Raw genomic sequence first — 21,728 nt, 5'->3', positions numbered from 1 at the left:
TGTTATAACACAACAGAAAGTACAGCAATAACAGCACAGCAGCAAGGTCACAGGCTGCAGAAAGCAAAAATTTGCTCAAATGTAACAGCTGTGAGCACAGAAATAAAGCCATCTGCCTACCTTCAGAAGACCTCAGGCACACAGGAATCTCCAGCAAGATACCCTTGTCTCCACTGCCAGTCCTTAAATGAGGAGCCAGGTGGATCCTGGCTCCACCCCTTCTAGTCACTCAGGTAAATTGCACGCAGCTGAGCTCCCTGGGTTGGCTCTGCCTTCCCACCAGGTGCTCAATCACTGCTTCAGGCTGTGACTTAGCATTTCCACTACGGATGTTAAAAGAACTTATTAGTAACAAAAATTACATAGTCAAAACCTTGAGAATGTCGTTGACTGCCCTACAGTTTCTCATTTTAATTCTCTTATACATCCAGTGAAAAAGCTATTCCTTGGCTATCAGGACGTATGAAACTAGAATCTTCTGTTACCAGTGTAGTAAATTGTTCAAATTTCCAGCTGAAACAGACAAGAAAATTGTCACATACAATGAGAATTGCCTTCCAAAGACCAAAACATTTAATGGCAGGTTTTTCTCACTGCTGAGAAAATACACACTATTGCAATAAGAAGTCAACGGAGAATGAATTTCTTCCCAAAGTCAGCACGAAACCTACATAGCCTGATTTTCATCTCTCTGTTTTCTGTCTTGCAAGCAGAAGAGCAGTGACAAAGATCTCTTTTTCAACATTTTCCCTCACCTCATAAGGAGTGGAAGAAATAGGTGTTCTGGGCTATTTTCCAAATTATAAGCATCCATGTCCACAGTAATTCTTTTTTGTTTTCAGGCCCAAATACCACTACAGCTTTCAGCAAAATGTTCCCAGTTATAGAAAATATATTTAAGATTTTTCACTGCACTACCCCTTACCGAGAAGCACTAATTACAGAATAGAGGTAGCTTTCTGCCTTGAGGAAAAAAGAAAGAACAATTTCACAGGATAAAGTATCTCTACTGCTTGTACAAAGAAAAGAAAGAGAACTACAAAGAGAAAAAAAAGTCACAAGAATCTCAGATGACAAATATTAATCAAGGCATAAAAATAATTTCCCTATCTTCTATAGTAAGTGTTAAAAACTTAAGTTTTTCAAAATAATTCTTTATCCATAGCAAGAGAAAAAAGTGTGAAAAAAACCAACATTATTAACTATTTAAACTACCCTGAGTTTATTACAGTAATCTGATCTTTTCAGGACATAAAAATCTTCAGTAGAAGCACTTATTCTACTTAACAGAACACTAAGTCCAAATGTAAAAAAAAAAAAAAAAAAAAAAAAAAAAAAAAATTTGTTTACAAACACTCAATTTTTCTCAGCAGTATCTTTTACGAGACAAGACACTGGTGTGTATTGTTCATTCCCCTTCATAAAGAAAGGTGTGATTTTTTAACAATTTAAGGATTAAAAATTTGTTTAGATGCCAAATATAACGTAGTTTAGGCAAATAAAGATGTTATATATATGATCAAGAACAATCATAAATTAGCAGTAAGATACATGGAAGATAAAAATAATGTGTACTTTCAAGCAAATATCACTATCCATTATTTTCTTCTTTTTAGTCTGTTTCAAGTTAACTTCAGTGCTTTAGTAAGATAAAAATAGAAATGTTACTCAATATTTTAGATTATTAATTTTAATAATTAGATTTATTATTAAACATAACAATGAGAACATATCATAAATGTCATTTGAAATACTCAGCTTCCAGTAACAGAGAAACCTCTAGACAACAGGAAAACAACAGGTAGACACAACATACACAAATGTGCACAGAAGATTCAGTTTTAATTATGGAAAATTCAACAAATGTATACAACTCACATCCCATTTCAAGCAGGGAGCATGATGGAAAATGAAACAGATAATTTCAAAATTATTGCCTACTTTCAAGAGTAGTTGAAACTTGCTTCATCAAAAACTGTACTCACCTAAAAGTAAAAGCTTCAAGACAATATAGGTCTACAATCTTATAATACAGACCAGGAAAAAAAATATTTTCTTTTTTAATTAAAAAAAATTGAAGAAAAAGAAGTTCTAAAGAACAATATGAGGCTGGAAGAATAAAAAATGTGGATAAGAAAAGCATTTTAGATGTATTAAGCACCTAAAATCAGTACTCCACCATAGCATATATGACTTACTAAACAAATTAAACAGTATACATAATCTCAAATCCAAATTTGAGCTGACTTCGTGTTCCACAAATGACATAATAAAAATTATGCTGCACACAGTAAAAGTGCATTGCTAACACTAATTAAAAGACACTATTCTGCAAGAATAATATTTAGGTTATTAATAAAGATTTCAGGAAGATTTGCAAAGTAAGAGACGTCTAGCTCTCTTCTCTAAGAGGAAAATGACAGATTACTACCTTTGTTGAATTGGACAAGACTGTCTGCATGGCAAAGCTGGAACAGTTTACCAAAATTTAGCTGTGAATAATTCAAAGGATAGTTAGCATGGCATACACACCGTAAAACTAACTGTAGAAAAACTAGGTCACACACTTTTGTCACATAAATAAGATAAATATAATTGTGTTTAAAACTGCAACTAAAGAGCACAGAAAAGGATTCAGAGCCATTTATTCCATCAGTACACAATTGTACTTGTTTGTGATAATGCTCTGATTAAATCTAGAAGAAATTTGACATCACAGGATCACAGAACCATTGGGGTTGGAAGGGACCTCAGAAATAAGCTCAGAAATAACTACAGCAGGTTGCCTACAGTAGATTGCACAGTAAAGCATACAGATGGGTTCTGAATACCTCCAGAGAAAGAGAGTCCACAGTCTCTCTGGGAAGCTTGATCCAGTTCTCTGTACCCCTCAAATGTTTGTATGTTTCCTCATGTTTGTACACAGTTATGTTTCAGCTTGTGCCAAATGCGCCTTGTTTTGTCTCTGGGAACCACTGAGAGTGGCCCAATCCACTTGGCTCCCATCCATTAAATATTTATAAGTACTGACAAAATCCCTTCTTAGCTTTCTCCAGGTTGAACAGTTCTGGGTCTCCCATCACTTCCTTGTAAAGAAGATGCTCCAGGCCCCTCATCATTTTTGTGGCTCTCCTCTGGTCTCTCTCCAGAAATTTTCTGTATTTTTTTTCAACTGAGGAGCCCAGAACTGGATACAGTACTCATGGCCTCAACACGGCAGAGCAGAGGAGAACTATTAACCCCCTCAAGATACGAGTGGCCTTCTTGGCCACAAGGGCACACAGCTGGCTTATGGCCAACCTGTTGTCCTCCTTTCCAGCAGATCAGCCCCTAAACTGTACTGATGCACGTGGTTATTCCTCCCCAGGTGCAGGACTTCACACTTGCCCATGATGAACCACATCAGGTTCCCTTCTGCCCAACACTCCAGCCTGTCCAGGTCTCACTGAACAGCAGCACAGCCTCCTGGAGTATCAGCCACTCCTCCCACCTTCTTATCATCAGTAAATTTCCTGACAGTCCATTCTAACCTTTATCCAGGTCATTGGTAAAGATGTTGAACATCAGTGAGAAGAGAAACAGATTTAAAGAAACATACATACAGCCATATAGTCTCACCTTGGAAGTTTTGGGTAAGCAAATTGGTATGTAAAATGTTTAATCTACACAGAATGCATTATTCTGCTAAACATCAATTAATTTGCCTTATGAATGTAGTAGAATTTTAGTAATAGGTAATACAGCCATGTCTTTATTTGAAGCAGACTTTTTGAAGCAGCATTTATTTTTAGGCATCTGGCCAAAAAATAAATTTGTACTGTAATACTTTCTTCTGCCCTTTTGCTAATGAAATAGCCCTTAACAACCTGTTATACCAACCTGCTTTATTTATGTATTTATTTCATTTAAATGACTTACTACTCCTTAGTCACAGAAAATGGGATCCAGGTAGAAAATCTGTAAGGAACATAAGCATTTTCTTCAACTGATTATTTTATTTAAACGTATACAGTGCTGCTACAAACCAATTTCAACTCTCAGAACTTCTTATTTCTCTGCCCCTCCCAGTAAGACAAATGACTAGGGTATAACTACTAATAGCAAGCCATAACTTTTGAATAAGAACTTACTACAACAAAGTGTGCTTCCCAAGCTCTAGATGTGGTTCCAATTGTCAAACTGTAACTCTGTAACAGACATAAATCATCATAAAAACCTCACTCATCAATATGAAATCACTAAATACATAAATATGTCATTTTGTTAGCCCTCATACTCCCACAGTTTGCTACCCAAGTGAATATACACCTTCAGTGAACATGCTCTATCCCATGTTAGTTTATTCTGTTAGTAAACCAAAAAGTGAACCAAGGCCTTCCTATGTAAGCAGAAATGCAAGTGCCATGCATGGAACCAAATCTCTCCCGTCAAGTTATAAAGACTGAGCATTTCTCACATGCTATATTAATTGAATGACTTTACAAGGTTAAAGCTTTAGGGAAACTGATATTGTTTCTCTCACTTAGCCATTTTCTCAGTCAGAATATACCTCTGTGCCAAGTACATGATTCCTTGAAACCAGTCTGAGGGGCAATCCCTGAAACAAGTTGGCTTGGAAGGAAAGAATAATCATTGATGCTCTTAACTTGTAACTATCAAGTAAAAAATAAATAAATAAACAAACTGCAGAACAGAGAGCAAAAAATAGAGATAGAACAGTTAATGCCTAATTCTGCTTTGCTGATAGATTTAAAGGAGTACCCAAAAAGAAAACCTGCAATCACAGCAGACATCTACACTATAAGCTAAAATTCAACTAGGAAACTCAGAATAAATTTTAAAAAACAAAGATATACATTACTTCTGGCAATCAGAACAGTCAGAAAAGTGATACCTGGAACATTATCAATAAAATATATCAACATTGCAGCCTAACACGTTCATCTTACATGTTACACAATTGATTATTAAGCTATATTCAAATAACTATTATCAGTTAATTATGACTGCTGCAGGAAGATTGGAACTAGATGATATTTAATGTCCCTTCCAACCCAAATCAGACTACGTTTCAGATAGCTATGAAGATTCCTAAATTAGGAATGAAAACAGAAAACAAGAAACCTCCATTCCCACTCAATGAAGAGGCACAATTTCTTCAATTATTAATAATACATGTATAGTGTTTTGTTTTTGTTTTTTCAATTGAGCCACATATTTCCCCTAGAAAAGGATACCTCCCTTCAGCAAACAGGAAAGTCTAATTTTACGACATAATTCCTCATTTCTCCTCCATGAAAGAAGAAAGTTTCTACTCGTCTCTAAATTTGGAATTAAAATACAGTTTCTATGCATAAACATATATTTCACTCTGGAGAAAAGCCAGACTGCAAGGTACAGCTCTCAAGAGGATGACAGCAAGAAAAAAAAATTAAGAGTTGCCTTCAGGAAAACATTTTTCTTCCAGTTTGATTGAATATTTAAATTCATAACTAAAGACAATAGCAAGTTCTGCTACAGATATGTTGAAGCTGTGTAAAACTTCATACAAAGAAGAGTAATTAAATCCAAAACACAGAGGGCACTCAGCACTTCTGACAATAAAATGGAAGAATGAGTAAGACTGAAAAAAAAATTCTTCAGATGTTGCACATTTGAAGAAAAGCAAACGTAACTGAACCTGCAGATAGCATATAACCTACAGAATAAGTACAGTATGAGATACGGCTAACAATTTTGATGTGGACTAAGAGAACATAAGAACATTTCATGAAATATTTTGGAATTGTCTAAAATGCAAGAACACTTCTTCCAAAGGACTGCAGAAACCTTCTCACATTGAAATCAAAATTTACAGAACATTTTTACAAGCCTCCTGGTTTGCTCAGCCCTTTAATTATGACTTGTTTGGTAATTCTTTCCTCTTGTAAGCTTTAAGATTCTTCTTCCATCAAAGTACCAGTATTAAAAATAAGCGTTCCCTTCATTTGACATTTGAAGTGTGATTAAAGAGTCAGCAAGGACTGACATACCAGAACAAGCAATCATGCCAGGACTTACTCAAAAACATTTTAGTATGCAAATCATTATTTCATAAGCTAGCTATATAGAATTCAGTGAACAGTAGTGGAATGCTTACAGAATTTGAGGACTTTTTAGGTTTTACCTACATAGTACTTAAATAGCTACAGAAAGGAGATAGCTACTACTTTGCTCACAAGCCTTTCAGAAGGATTGTACTACATAATTCAAAGACTAAAAGAAATTAGATAGACCATACCAATATGTACACACCAATAAACACAACTCTTTTCCTTTTTATCCTTAATATTCCAGCATTATGCTTAGATGTGGGTTAGCACTGCTTCACAGACATTTTTTTGCCATTAAAATCACATTTCTGGAATGTTCATCAACATATTTGACTCAAAAAAAAAATTAATAAAATGTTATTGGCACACTTTGATCTTTACTTTTCCTAATCTCCACTTCATTCTTAGGGAGAATTTCCCTGTGTTAGACATTGTGAAATTTTGTTTCTACTTTTCTGTTGAAAAAGGGAACGTATGTTCTATCTCACTGTTGTTCCCAAGACAACTGCAGAAACATTGCTTTTCATGCACTAGAGTTGTAAAACATACACTAAAAACATGTGGAAACATAGTTAAAAAGAGAGGAGGGAAGTCAAGTAAATTATATGTATTTTCAATCTAACCCTCAGCATTAGAACTCCACTGTATTCTCATGACTGTTGCAGGGCTCAAAGTTTCTTATCCATCTTTGTAGGTATTTAGTTGGCCATTACTGCCAATGGAACCAAGCTGTTTATTGAAGACTGCATTAGGACGAAGACCACGTGTCCATATGAAGAGGCTTAGCATTTGGCTCACGCTCAACATGTCTCTACTACTCCTTATAGGAAGATTCCACTTTACAACTAAAAATAAGCATACCATAAGTGGTTTTTCAATATTTATTAGTACAGCTACATTCTTCTTGTATAGTGAGGATCAAGTTATCAGTAAATTAATTAAAGCAGTTAAATAAGACCGAAGCAGATCCAGCATCCATCATCTAGGCTTGCTTTGCAAACTCTTCAAATTCTTCTCACTTCTCCATCTAAATTTCTACATAAGAACTTGCACTTGCTACCACAGGAATGAAGGAGTTCATACAGACCACTGTGTAATATATTCGCTAAAGATACTTTCCTCTTCCCTCTTCTTCCCTTTATAAATCCAAAGAACACATCCCACACAAGACCCAGGCTCTTTTTTCTGGATATGTGTGGTTTGGAAGGAAGAAATGGGGCTGTAGGAGACAGACCTTCCAGTTCAATTCCACTAATACTACTTCGTTTTCTAACAATCCTCAGGAAAACTCACAGGACAATGCAAATTTTTGTTGCTTCCTTCCATCATTCCTGTAGAAGAAGGATATAAGTAGAAATAGCCTTCAAACTCAGTACATTCAACAATTAGAGCAGGATTCTAGAGAAATTCTCACAGAAGTATATTTCAAAGGTAGATAGAATGCACTGGTGTTGAGTATGTAGTAATAATACTTCTAGCTTCTAAAATCCATCAGATTTTACCTCCCATGGTTGAGTAAAAAAAAAAAAAAAAAAAAAAAAAAAAAAAAAAAAAAAAAAACACAACTGGTAATGAAAGAATGTTGTCCTACAGTTGAATTATTCTGAAGCCTGGTAGGAAGGCATCTCACAAAAATATAACAACCTTGTAATTCATTCTCTGTGGTCCTACTGTGTTCAAATGCATACTAAAATATAGTCTTGCATCCATCAATCCACATTGTACAGAATGGCATCTCAACAACTTTTGCCACAGTCTCCTTGATGACTATTTTATTAGTAGGTAGGTAGGTAATCTGCTACATATGAGGAGTTTAATTAGTCTGACAAGTAACACCATCTTTATTAGGAGAAGGAAAAGAAAAGAAAGCAAGGCTTTGTATGTAAATACACAGCAGGTTAACAAAATTCAGGCTTATTAAAAAGTAATCACTACAGCTATGCTGCTGTACAAGCAGGTGAGAGATTCTACTAGTTTTTGTTAGAAATCTAAAGTGACCTTTTCTGGGTTGATGTTGCAGGCAGTGGTTAACCTTGAGTTGTACTATTTGTTACAATGACAACAAAGAAATAAATCTTTTTATTCTAAACAAGAAAAAGCACAGAAAAGACAATAGGACTAAAAGCCTGCCTTGCTTTTGCTCTCCAGTCATTTCACTAGTTTAAGGTTGGTTGGTCCTCTTGTTATTCAAGAATATCATTATCTACTCCTTTCTGCTTCACTCTTTAGGGTGAGGCCTGTTGTAACAAGATAAGGGGAAAATGGCTTCAAAATAAAAAAAGGGAGATAATGACTGGATAAGAGGAAGAAGGATTTTACAATAAGGGTGAGGATGCACTTTAACTAGTTGCCCAGTGAGGTAGTGGATGCCCCATCATTGGAGACATTCAAGGTCAGGCTGGATGGGGCTCTGCGCTATGTGATCTAGCTGTAGGTGTCCCTGTTAATTGCGGGAGAGTCAAGATTATATGACTTTTAAGAGTCTCTTTCAATTAAAAGAAATTCTATGATACATAGGAATAATACTATTACTTAAAGAACGCATGATATAAATACAAATCCATACAAGCAAAGGAAAATATAGTCCAAATGAAACAGAGAGCTACATAACATTATAACAGACCTAAGTAAAATACTTTATCTGTGGTATGCTGGAATGGTCCCAGACAATGCCAAGACCATCACTGTAACAAGTGACTAAATGCTGAAAACATAGTTGCAGAAAGGAGTTGTACAGAGATGGGCAGCCTTGCTCTGATGAAAACCCCCTTGTACAGGTGGAGTTGTTAACTGCAGACTTGTTGACAACACACTTGTTAACAACAAACCCTGTAAATCTAACTGGCATAAAAGGACCTCTTGGAGAAGTCTGGGAGTGACTTGAAGACTTCAGAACTTCTGGATGAACACTCTCACAGACCAAGGATCCCTCTATTGGCTGGACCAGAGCTGGAAACCAGAATGTTGATCTCTTTGTCCGCTAATTCTCTATCCACTCCCTCTCCCCTTTTCTTTTTTGCTTATAAAGTTGTCAAGTAATGCAAGGCTTATTTTAATTGCCCATACAATCACATAACTTAGCCACACAGCTTAAATAGATACAATTGTAAGAGTGCCAGTAATTTTAAGATAAGCGCAGTACAGAGATTCTCATGAAAACTGACGATTGTGTTTGGACCTTGAGTGTCATTTCACCTTAATCTAACCAAATGGATTTGTGAATCTGGCCACCCCTCCCTTCCTTCATCACAGGACATGATGCACATGCCATTAGAATCATTGAATACATTACTTCGGAAGGGAGCTTAGAGATTAACTGGCTCCAACTCCACTGCCATGGGCAGCACTGCCACACACCAGCTGAGGCTGCCTAGGGCCCCAACCAACCCAGCCTTGAGCAACTCCAGGAATGGGGCACCCACAGCTTCTCCAGACAACCTGCACTAGTGCCTCACCACCTTCTGAGTAAAGAATTTTCTCCTAACATCTAACCTATATCTACTTTGTTTTAGCCTAAAACCATTCCCCTTTGTCATGTTACAATCAGGCTACATAAAAAGTTGCTCCCCATCTTTTCCATAAGCTACCTTTAAGTGCTGGAAAGCTGTAGTGAGTCTCCCTACAGCCTCCTCTTCTGCAGAAAGAAGCAGCCCAGCTGTCTCAGCTTATCTTTGTAATAAAGATGCTTCAGATGTCCAACCGTCTCTGTGGCCCTCCTCTGGACACACTCAACAGTCAGAGTGCCTGGATAATCCACTGCAGTAATTATGGCTTTCATTCACCTACACTCAATGCTCCAACACAAAAATCAAACAAGTAGTTCAATCGAACCAGAGCTCAGCTTCTAAAAGTTTCAGAATATTCCAACAACAACTTCCACTTAAGAGATAAAGTATTCCTTGTGAGGAAGGTTCTGTCGTTCAGAAATGAAGCCTAGAATTCTATTAACAGGAAATCATCATTCATTCACCTCTAGTGATAATATGTCACAACAATTTATTCTTTTAAGGAACTGTCCCCTTGCAGTCAATAGCAAAATTCTTGTTGATTATATATAAAAGAACAAGCCCCTCACTAATGCAAAATACAAACAGAACTGCTGTAATTTTATTCTCTTTACTATCATGAAAGACAGTCATCTCCAAATATTCACAGAGCTTTATTTCCCAGATGTGCTGAACTAAAAGATTTGTCAGATAAGCTACAAAGAAAGTCTCCTAACAATGTCATAGCTAGGAGCAATTCCAACCAAAGACTGAATTTTTTCCAGAGTTTCATAATTTTCAGAAGCAAATCTGCATTTACATTGTAACAACTAACACATGCACACACACACTTCTAGCCAGTCTCCCTGCAGTCCAGGTCTGGAGATGAAAATCTGGCTTTATTGAAGTCAACAGTTCTGTCTTCAGCAGGATCTGAGCTGTGAGACCTGGAACTCTTCATTAACCCATGTCAACTGTGAGATCCATCACAAATCAACAAAAAGTAACATTTTTCTTTAGTTTATGCTAAAAATAAAAATAAAAAAAAAATAGTGCTATAAGAACATTTTGTTCGTTTGGCCAATTCTTTTTTTTTAAGCAAATCAACATATAACAAACATATAGCAGCAAACATACGTATGTACTACTAAGCAGAGCACTCTGTAAGACTTCTTTATAGCATTTCCAAGTAATGATTTGCTAATAACTGGAAAGACAACTCATTTTGGACACAGATTAACAAAAAAAAAAAATGCTTAGACAATACAGAAAGAACAATGCTGACCTCCTTAATCTTAATCAATCACAGTTCAAATCACATCACGCTAAGAAAGATTTAAGAAAAATTAAAAAAAATCTTCTTTCATTAACCCATTTAAATTGTGTCATCAAATAACACAGAACAGATTTATGTCACTGAGATCGTAATTAGAAAGCACAGGAAAACTCAGTCCCTACGTGTACACTGTTTTTAACTTCTCTTTTGATATCTATATACAGACAAGTTTAATTTTTTATCTTCCATTTATTAAATTGGAAGAAAATGTTTGTGTAGAGTTTAGAGAAAACCAACACATTTGTTTTAATACAAAGCATCCCTAAGTTTAAAGAAAAGCAGTGGGAAAAGATCCCTGATTTTCAATTTAATTTACGAACTTTCTAGATGAAGCCTTCTTTCTTACATATTTCTTCACAATTCTTAATTAGAACCATCCTGTGCACTTCCCATACAAACATGCAGTAGAGAAACCACCTTTAAGAAAAAATGGCTATAGCACTAAAATAAAGAAGTCAAAGGCAGATGAAGATATTGAGATGCATTAAATCTACAGTCAGAAGTTAACCAGTGTTCATACTGGAATTTTGTCTTTACAGCCTTTCCACAGCTTAAGTTCCTGGAATAGCTTTTCCCTCAGACCTTCAAAACACTAAGGAGCAGCATTTATCAGTGCATCCCCAGACACTGAAAATAAGAGAAGCTCTCTGCGCATCAAAATACATGAGTCAATCAGTTCACAAGACCAGCACAAAACTTCTCTCTCTGGTGGGCCAACTGCTCACCACAGAGCTTCTTTAACCTCTTCTGCACATATCTGGTACAGGTGATCTCTAGATGCAGAACACTGGACAAGACAGTTTGCAGATAGAACAACTGATTTTATCCAGTAATATTATCCTAATGGCAGTATAAAATGCTTGCCTAGCATTTTTGGCATTAGAATATTTGGATGTAAAACATTCGCACAATTTCCAAGTAAAAAATGGAGTAGCTAAAACACATTCACTACTGTCTGTCCAGCTCAATTCCAAAATAGAAATTGAGATCATATTCAGTATCTGTACTGCAGTGCAGTGTCTCAGAGAGGAAGGTACAGATGCTGCAATTGCAGGCAAGCCATTCTTCACATGAGCTGTTAAACCGTGGTCTCTTGTGCCAGTCCCTGGTGAATCATTGCAAGTCACGTACTAATAGTTACAGGGATGGTTTATTAATATAAACAAAAGGTAGCCGACGTTTTTCTTAGTGTTACCTCTTTCTAAAATTGTTCCTAACATCCAAAGTTGTTTTCAGCATTCTCCTTAGTCTATTCTGTCAGCTGCATTTGTATATTCGATGGCTGCAGCCATCAGAACCTAATATATTATGATAAAATTCTTTAAAAGATGAGCAGTGTATGAAAAGCACTAAAGAAAGAAGAAAAAAAAAAAAGGGAGGAAAAATCATTTCTGATGCACAGAACAACAATTCTTATTTATTATTTTACAATAACTTTAACATCATCTTTGCCCAGGATCCTTCTTTGTTCTGTAGTTCCACAATATCTTCATTCGTGATGGGCAAAGCATATGATTTCTTAATCAGATTTGGAGTTACATTCTTTGTTTAAATGCTGTGTATAACAAAGGACATTTACAACAGATTCTGGAGTCAAGGAACTCCTGTTCTTCAAATGCAATCACATTTAAATCACATTATTCAATTCTGAGCGAAGAAAAATTCTCTGCCATGAACTCTATTCTTTTATTATCTGAAGTACTACATCCCAGCACTAAGTTAATAAAATCTTTTCCACATCAAACCTAAGTAACATTTAACTTAATTTAAAAGTACACTTCCAGTGTTGAAAAGTACCTTTACACTTCCCTCTGACAGTCACACTCAAAACAATTAAGTCTACGTGGAAGATAAGGCAGTACAAAATACACTCACAGGAGCAAGAGAAACTATTAAACAAATGAGAATTGAGGGGAAAAAAATAAAAAAGCAGCAAAGAGCACAAAGGAGAACATCAGTATTCCAATAGTAACTGTGCAGAAGATTGTAACCCTAACAGCCTCACTTCAACGTGCCTTGATGACATCTCCTACCATAAACACCAAGAGCACTTGTCTTTAATGGAAGAAATTCCACAGTTCCAGAAAACCATACGTACTGCCATCAGGAACATCAGAAGCTCTAATAGCTACATTACAACATTTCACATCACTCCTAGGTACAGAACAGCTTCCAGAACTCAGAACACCTTTAACTGATACACAAGATACTCCCAGCAGTGTTTTGTAGAAACAGTGCACCTGGTTTAATTCCATCCTTGGCTTTATAGCTTTATATTCCCCCTTCAAAGGCCTTCCTCTATGGGGGTTCTGCACTGAAAAAAAAAAAAAAAAAAAAAAAAAACCACCACATTCCTTGCACGCACACATTATGACATTATGGAAGGAGCCTTTGCACACTGGCAAAAGCACATTATGGTTTGTTTGTTTTTTTTCATGGAACTCTGAATTATTTTAACTCTAGGCAAGCGAAGAAAAAAAAAAAACAAGCAAGTCACTTCCCTGTTAATTATGAATTGTTTACATTCTTGAACACTAAACAATTAAAACTTATTGTGGACATATCTTCCTACTTTTTAATATGAAAAAAAGATTTAAAATCCTGCACGGGAAAGAAGCCATCCCTCAGATTAACACAAGCAAAGACATGCTATTTGCTCCTCTTTACTCCCCTTACACAGCACGTATGCCTTCAGTGGGGACAACACAGTAACATATGACCAAGCCTTATAGGGGATATATATATAACACAAAGCTACCTCCACACAATGTTCAGCAAATGAAAGAGACTACTGTCAGTGGAGAAGCATGTCATTCACATGACTATACAAGACTTCATTAAGGAGAGCTGAATTCCAATCTATCTAAAGTTGTCTCAACCAGTGTAAGGACTGATATTTCCAGAAGTCCAGAGCATTAACAAGTTACATTCACTTTCCAGAAGTGACATGTCAAACCTCAATTTGTTCTGAAGAGAAACATAAAGCACCCTAGCAGCAAATTTGTAGGAGGAAATGCATGATGTCACCTCATTAAAAAAAAAAAAAAAAAAAAAAAAAAAAAAAAAGATAAGAGAACCAAAAGAAGAGGAATCATTAGGCAAAGCAGGAATGTTTGAAAACCTAAGTTCTATATACATATTTATATATACATATATATATAAATATATTATATATAGATATATATATTATATATATACACGTATACACACACACAAATATGCATCAATACATAGATGGCAAATACAAATTCAGTTTAATAGCTAGCTACAATGAAAGGAATCTTTTTATTGAAGGAAATCTCACATTTCTCTTGAAATATTACAAATGACAAATTCTACTTAAATCCCAGAGAAAATTAAAGATATTACAAATTTTGAAGTGTCAGAAAGAGAACCCACATTTTCATAGAGTTTATCCTGACGTATCAAAAGAAGAAAATTCAAAGAACACTGTTTATATGCAGCAGGTCTACAGATGTCATGATTAAGGTATTCATCGCACAGAAAGCTTTTTTGCTGGTATATGATGTTCTTTGATATTTTCTATTTTAACTACCAATCCATTCATGAATTCGTTTATCCCCAATTACTTTTTTGAAAATAAACAACTAAAAGGAGAAACTGAGGCAACTCACAAGTAACATTTGACTTGCAGTGCTTTCTATCAACATCGTTCAGAAAGCCAAAGGTATCCAACAGCTCTAGGGAGTACTAAAGCAAACTTTAAGGGTAGAAGAACTGAAACACTGAGATTACATCTTAAAGCAATTGACTTTTCCAAGCCATGATCATGACTTCCACAAAGCACAAGGAAAAGAGAAGTTAAGATTATTACTTGCATGTAACTACAGATTAGAGGTTCAAAAACATCACATGAAAAGGCTATTTCTCAGGTCTTCCATTATTTCACTACATGAATTCCCCCATGCCTCAGTTTATCACATTCAAGGTCACTTTCCATCAGTACAACATTCTACAGATTTTTTAAGCATGGTCTAAGGCTGCGTTGGCCAGAAGTCTATTAAGCCTGATGCACATTATCAGGAGTGCTGTTTTACGTAACGTGCTGCTGCTGTCAGGTGCAATAGTTCAGCACTACTCTATATGTGCATGGCAGCATTATCATGTCCACAGCGTCGCTTTCCCTATTAAGTATTCAGATAACAGCATTTCATGAGCTAAGCCTAACAAACAGAACTGCAGTAAGCCTCTCTGTGACGGCACAAGTATTTCAAAAGCATTTTCCAGGAAGAGGACAAACAGTAAAAAAGTACACATTGATTTGACACATTTTCTTTCAACAAAGTATCTTCTGGTTTGTCTTCAGGTGTTACACAACACTACAATAGGAATCGAATAATGTCAAGAAGAAAGAAAGTTGACAGTTTTCATGCTAGTGTTGCATAACAGCCTTGTCCCTCCCTGTACAACCACAGTTTCCAAGAACTCAAAACAAAAAATAATAATAATAATAAATGTTATTATAACAGGATGCATGTCTATTACTTTCCAGCTTCTGGTAAAAAAAAAAAAAAAAAAAAAAAAAAAAAAAAAAAAAAAAAAAAAGCACAAGAAGATTGAAATCTAAGCTCCATAATGCTGCAAATGGCATGTGAAGTGCTTTGCACAGGCTGTGCAATTTGCTTCTCCATCCTTTTTAAATATATTTTGTTGCTACACATTAGTCATTAACATTTTTTACATTGGATTGCACTTTAAAAAAAAGAAAGAAAGGAAGAAAGAAAGAATATAAGCTTTACCACACCATTTCAGCATCTCTTTCTCTACCTAATGGGTATCTCAGCAGTTTTTCCTAGAACTGTGACTAGGTTTGTATGCTGCACCGTTCAAACATACCCATCTCCAAAACTTACTAGGATTGCAGCTACAGAGAGCACTCAGGAGATGGCCCAGAAGGTAAACAAAGAATTACATGAAGTAAAATAATCCAGATAAGCAAGAAGCGCAGCGCTCCATACAAATTAACTGAACTCAGGAGAAGAAATGCTCCAGCGCCTTTACATGCTTTGGGCTGAGGATGCTCACACCAAGAAAGAAGAGCTGTGTTAGTCCGTGCACAGCGAGGAGAACGCCTGCAAGTTAGTGGACACCTCGAGAGGCGATTTGTTCTATTCTGTTGTTGCAGAAGGAGCGCGGTCTCAGCCCCCTAAGCCGGGAGCGCAGCCTGCTGAGTATCCGCAGTACGCGAGCACGGCGGCGGGCAGGAGCCGAGCTCAGATACTCGCGGAGGCGGCGGGGGCTCCCAGCACGCGCCTCCCCCTCCCGCATGCCCCCGCACCGCCGCCTCCGCACCGTCACCCTCTCCTCCCAGCCCCATTAAGCGAAGCCAGCGGTTACTCGCACCCCCACGCCCGCGGGCCGGGGGCAGGGGCTACTCAGCGGAAAGCAAAGCCCCGGCGGGGCTCCCCCCGTTGCTCCCTTGCCTCCTCGCCCGTGCACGCGGCTTCCCCCCCCTTGAGCTCTCTTCAGAGCATCGCCCCCAGCCGCCCTCCCCCCGCGAGACCCTGCCCCAAACCGGCGCGGCACTTACAGTTCTCAAGAACTGGATCTCGTCCTCGCCCTCGCCCCCCTCGGCCATGGCTCCCTCTCTCACTCTCTCTCTCTCCTTCTCCCGGACGCTGCTCACGGCCGCACCGCTCTGCGGCTGGGAGCGAGAGAGCTGCGGATGCCCGCACGCCTGCCGCAGGTGGACGGCTCTGCCCGCCGCGCCGCCAGTGCCTGCTACGGGCGGAGGAGGATGCGATTAACCGCGGGAAGGGGGGCGGAGCTCCCGGCCCCCCCGCTGCTGCAGGTGATCCGCAGCCCTCTCCCTCCGCGCGCCGAGCCCGCCGCACAGCGCCCCTTGCCGGCTGCTCCGCGGAGCTACGCGTGCACGGCGCGTGCGAGTGTGGTAAACGAAGGGTCAATGACGGGTTGTAAAATTGTCGTTAGTCGAAGGGCGGCTATAGCGCGTGCCAAGGGTGCAGCAGAGGGTCACCAGTGTAAATGCGTGCTTAGCTCTAGTGAGCGTTTGCGAGGTCCACACTTTATTCCTGTTGGTGTGGAAACCAGGCCTCCAACAGAGAGAGGAGTTTGACAGCCCGCAAGAACTGCAAGACTTCCAGCATCGGTAGCACTCAGGAGTAAACACACAGCAGAGAAGCTTTGCTCGTGTGGTGCAATAGTCATGAGGTGAGGACAAGGGAGAAGCTTAGAAAATAGTAAAATGAACATCTTATCATTGACAGCAATGTGTCCAAAGGGTGCGTGCCTCCAGAAGGCTTTTGAAGAACTGTAACCAGCAAATATAATGAAATCACAATAATTTTATTAAACAGAAGGCATGGTAGTAACTAAGAGGTTCCTTAGAAGCCATATTCACTGTCTTTAACTTCATGCTCTCTTAATGCATTCTGAAAAAGGAATACTAAAATTTCTGCCCGGATCTTGGCAGCTGTGGATAAACAGTTCTTCTGACAGACCGGAAACTGCAAATGCAGCCATGATCCACAAGGCCTGTAGGACTGAATCAAAGGTTCTACAGATGAACTCCAGGGTTGATAGCTTAATCAGTTCCTTTATAATTTTCTGTTTTCATTGACTTCAAGAGATTTTTACCTCTCAAACTTGTTCCTGATAGAAAATATTTTTTTCTAAGTATGATAAAATAGCCAAGAAAATACATTTCATATCATCACAATACTCAGACCTCTTCAATATCCCTTCCTCCAAGTAATAAAGGTTGCAAAATGTTTCTCGAAAAAAACTCCTGCTAAGAGAAAAGTCTTGAGTCTGAATCTTGAAACCATGAGTCTGAGCCATGTTTCAAGAAGGTGCATCAAAGAAATAACACTTTTGTTTGCACTTTATCCCGCTTACAGAATAAGTGAGTTTCAGACAATTATTTGCAAATGTTTTTGTTTGTTTTTTTCATATGAAAGTAAAGGTCAGTTCACATCATTTTACAGAATCCAGTTCTTGTTTCAGTCATAGAGCAAGGAGGATATTTTCCATATCGGTTTGAAGGTGAGTGGTGGATGAGATGCCTGCTTGACTTGCTGCATGTAAAGCAAGGGCATATTAAAGAAAAAAAAAAAGAAAGAAAAGAAAAAACTATAAATAGTTCACTGTGACATCACTGACTGAAACAGTTTGTACAGTTTTCAGTACAACATTATGACATAATGAAATTTGTTCCAGGAACTGGTGATACCTGGTTGCTTACAGATTTTTGAGATGCAAACTCCAGCTGAAAATTCTTGTGCTGTCAAATTTGTTGGACCTTCCCAGATAGTTGAAGGATATTATGTGAAAACAGAGACGCCACATGTGGCTACATAGTTTGCATAAGAAACAAAGCAAAAAGTAACAAAGATAAAAGATCAGTCTAATGGCTTTCTGAACGGGGTGAAAAAGATGAAATATAGTTGGAAGGAGATCTCATTACGTTATTCATCAGGAACTATTATTTGTATGTGCACATACAATACACACATACTTTTTAATGCATATATGTACATATTGCTTATTACATATAGAGTATGCATAAAATACAAAATTGGTGCATGCACAAAAAGGCCAAAACTAGATTCTTTAGCCATGGACTTTCTCTATATCACCTTAACCACAGCAGTCAGCTACAACATATGTGTCTCGTTCCACTCAAAACAAGAAGCCTTACTCTACCCATGTGGAAAGATGAGAAGTGTTCTTAAAACATTCTGGTGATTGGATTGATGTGTTTTAAAGGGAATGCACTTTAGCTAGTGTGAGGTTGTAATCAGTAGCTATGTTTAATTCTGTAAGACTCTAATCAGTAGCTATGTTGAATCAATTGCATTAAATAATTAAAATCAACTTATTCTTTTTTTAATATCTATCATATTGGGAGTTTATGTATAGTTCACAAAATTGTTGCTTAAATTAACTGCAAGGAAGAATAAAATAACAGATACAGAATCTAGAATGGTTTGTGTTGGAAGGGACCTTTAAGATATACTACCAACCCCCCTGCTATAGGAAGGAACACCTCCCTCTAGATCAGATGATATCTCCTGTACCTGATATTTACAAGTGGAGTTTGGTGGAAATACATTTTTGGAGTAGATGTGAAAGTAAAGGGCTGTTGGCTACAGGACTGCTAGTCCCAAATTTCAAGATGCCAATCATCCCTATGGCAGATAACTTTGTGTTCCCAACTCTCACTTGCTCAATTTTAATCTACATTACATTACATTATACTCACTGTTTTTCACAAGTCTGAAGATTTTTATTAGCACCTACTCATGGCTGAGCTTTCCACAGAAAAATGCTCACAGAAAAAAGACAGTTTCTACTCCTACCAAAATAATTCTGCTAGTTTGAAGACAAAGCCTCTGAAGACAAGAAAGAGGGAGAAAATGTAGCAGGAAAATTGCCATTTCTTGCAATTCTAATATATGTTTAGTTGGCTAACCAGTTCTCCTATAATACATATGCAGTATTTTTTCCTGCACTTTTTTCCTCCAATGTAGAAGTAGCCTTTCCAATTTTCAGTACATAATTCCCCCTACATTATGTGTGTCTTGCTGCTCTTCATGTAGTCTTCATTTGTTGTCTTGTTTTTGCCATGTTTCTTTTACAGTTCTATTCAAGTCTGCCCATCACAGTACACGTTTGTAATTGTCATGTTTTGTAATTGTCACATCATTCACATTGTTCATTTTGCTTTTGGACAGCAAGAGTTTCTTGTTCCTACAGTCTTAGTTTATTGAGGAAGCAATACCGTGACAATATATAGTGTCCCTGTACCAATCTTTACTGAAAATGGGTTCCTTAGAGTGATGCAGCACCAGTGCAACAGTGTATCTGAGATACTCCAAAAGGGTATGAACATAAATGAACATGCATTGACACTCTTATGCACATTTTAGCACTTTAATTTCATAATTTTTATTCATCTGGATTAGGAAACTTAATACAGTGCTAGGAAAAGATGCAGAAATATGTTGTGTCTATCCAAAATAGTTATCTATGTAAAATATATGATGTCTGCTGTCCATTATAAAAGTAATGTAAATAGTGAGCATTCAGTAACATCAGCTGGGAATTCCCCTGGTTTTCCACCTGTTTTAGATTATACTACCATGCTAACTTTGTCTTCCTAGAAGCGCAGAATAAGACAATGCCAGTAGGAATGACATGGGGCAAGTACTGTCCTCCCTCCCCGTGTTGTTTGTTACAGCATGTCAGACTTTGAAGTCACCATTAGTCAGATATCAGTCTTATCTGAAAGCATATTATTCCATGTGGTGTAAAACTAAAATGATTTCATCACTTTCTATCTCATGAATACCACTGAAGTGAATGAAATAGAAGCAGTGTAAAATCAATGCCAATTGAGATCCCAGCTGTGATAAGAAAACTTGAACAAAATGAGTAAACTTGATTGTGCATTGAATTTAAAATGCCCATTGCAAATTAACAGAGGTTAAGGAAGCATAATTATAACTAAAAGCACATATTTATATGCCTATCACAATCTCCCGAGAGTTTAAAAATATGATGCTTTTTTTCTTAGTAGTGCTCATCCTGAATCTATAAAATACAATATAAACTACACGTCTGTTGTTAAGTTTATGTCCTGTCCTCAGTATATATCACTTGTACAAACAAATGTTCATGTAAGAATATAATGACATTGAAGTTCTCATAAAAGAGGAAAAGCTTCGGTTTTAAGCCAATACAAAAGCAAGCCCAAAATTAAACTCCTGTTTAATTATAGGAAAGACCTTCCAAAAAGTTGCATTTTTTATTTGGACATGAATAGCCATTTTCTGAGACATTCTCTGTTACTTTTTCTTCTGTTGTCAGCTGAACATCGTGAGCTCATTCTGAACTGCCATATGGATGGAACATGGCAGTGGCCAAGCCTAAAAATTTACACTTCTCCCCCTAAACTATGAAATTACCACTATCTGAAGCAACCATCTTGGCAAGACTCAAAGCTTTTAGTCTCTTTTTTCATTACAGTGCATGAAATTAGTAACATGAAGGAGGAGCTATGAATCTTCTTTTTCGGGTCTCGGAGAATTATAGTTTGCTTGGCTTTTCATGCTCTTGTCTCCTTAGAGTCTTTATTACTTTTTCAAGCTTCTGATGTACTTTCCGATCAATGCACTGGAAGCTGTTGGCAGGAATAAAATAAGATTTTTTTTTAGTTTCTTCCTTTGGTTTGTTTGGAAGCATTCCATCAGAAGAGGGGTGGTCAGCAGGAACAGGGAGGTGATTGTCCCCCTCTACTCTGCTCTTGTGAGGCCCCATCTGGAGTACTGTGTCCAGGGCTGGAGTCCCCAGTACAAGAAAGACAGAGAGCTGTTGGAGAGGGTCCAGAGGAGAGCCACAGAGATGATCAGGGGACTGGGGCACCTCCTTATGAGGACAGGCTGAGGGAGCTGGGCTTGTTCAGTCTGGAGAAAAGAAGGCTGCGGGGTGACCTCACTGCAGCCTTTCAATACCTAAAGGAAGCCTACAATCAGGAGGGGAATCAACTCTTTGAAAGGGTAGATTACAGCAGGACAATGGGAAATGGTTTTAAGTTGAGGGAGGGGGGATTTAGGTTGGATGTCAGGGGGAAATTCTTTACAGAGAGAGTGGTGAGGTGTTGGAACAGGCTGCCCAGAGAGGTTGTGGATGGAGGTGTTCAAAGCCAGGTTGGATGGGGCCCTGGGCAGCCTGGTCTAGTATTAAATGGGGAGGTTGGTAGCCCTACATGTGGTGGGGGGATTGAAGATTCATTATCCTTGAGGTCCCTTCCAACCCTGGCCATTCTGTAAT

General features: G+C 37.8%; 1 protein-coding gene across 5 annotated transcripts in view; it reads right to left on the bottom strand.

The window, feature by feature from the left end:
* The window catches only part of RYR2 (ryanodine receptor 2), a 342,228-nt gene extending 325,557 nt beyond the window's left edge, over nucleotides 1–16,671 (bottom strand). For 4 of the 5 annotated variants that reach the window (XM_048936711.1, XM_048936713.1, XM_048936712.1 and 1 more), the window contains exons 1-2: nucleotides 16,465–16,671; nucleotides 4,131–4,187 (exon numbers count right to left, since the gene is read on the bottom strand). In XM_048936711.1, coding sequence (XP_048792668.1) covers nucleotides 4,131–4,187; nucleotides 16,465–16,512 — 105 coding nt within the window. In that variant the 5' untranslated portion in view covers nucleotides 16,513–16,671. The remainder of the gene's footprint in view (nucleotides 1–4,130; nucleotides 4,188–16,464) is intronic. The other variant, XM_048936715.1, reaches the window with a different exon arrangement.
* Between the last annotated feature and the right edge of the window lie 5,057 nt (nucleotides 16,672–21,728).

This window comes from Lagopus muta, chromosome 2 (genome assembly GCF_023343835.1).
Source record: "Lagopus muta isolate bLagMut1 chromosome 2, bLagMut1 primary, whole genome shotgun sequence".
Lineage (NCBI taxonomy): Eukaryota > Metazoa > Chordata > Aves > Galliformes > Phasianidae > Lagopus > Lagopus muta.
Note: the sequence above shows the minus strand (reverse complement) of the source record. Positions and strands in the feature narration are given on the sequence as shown.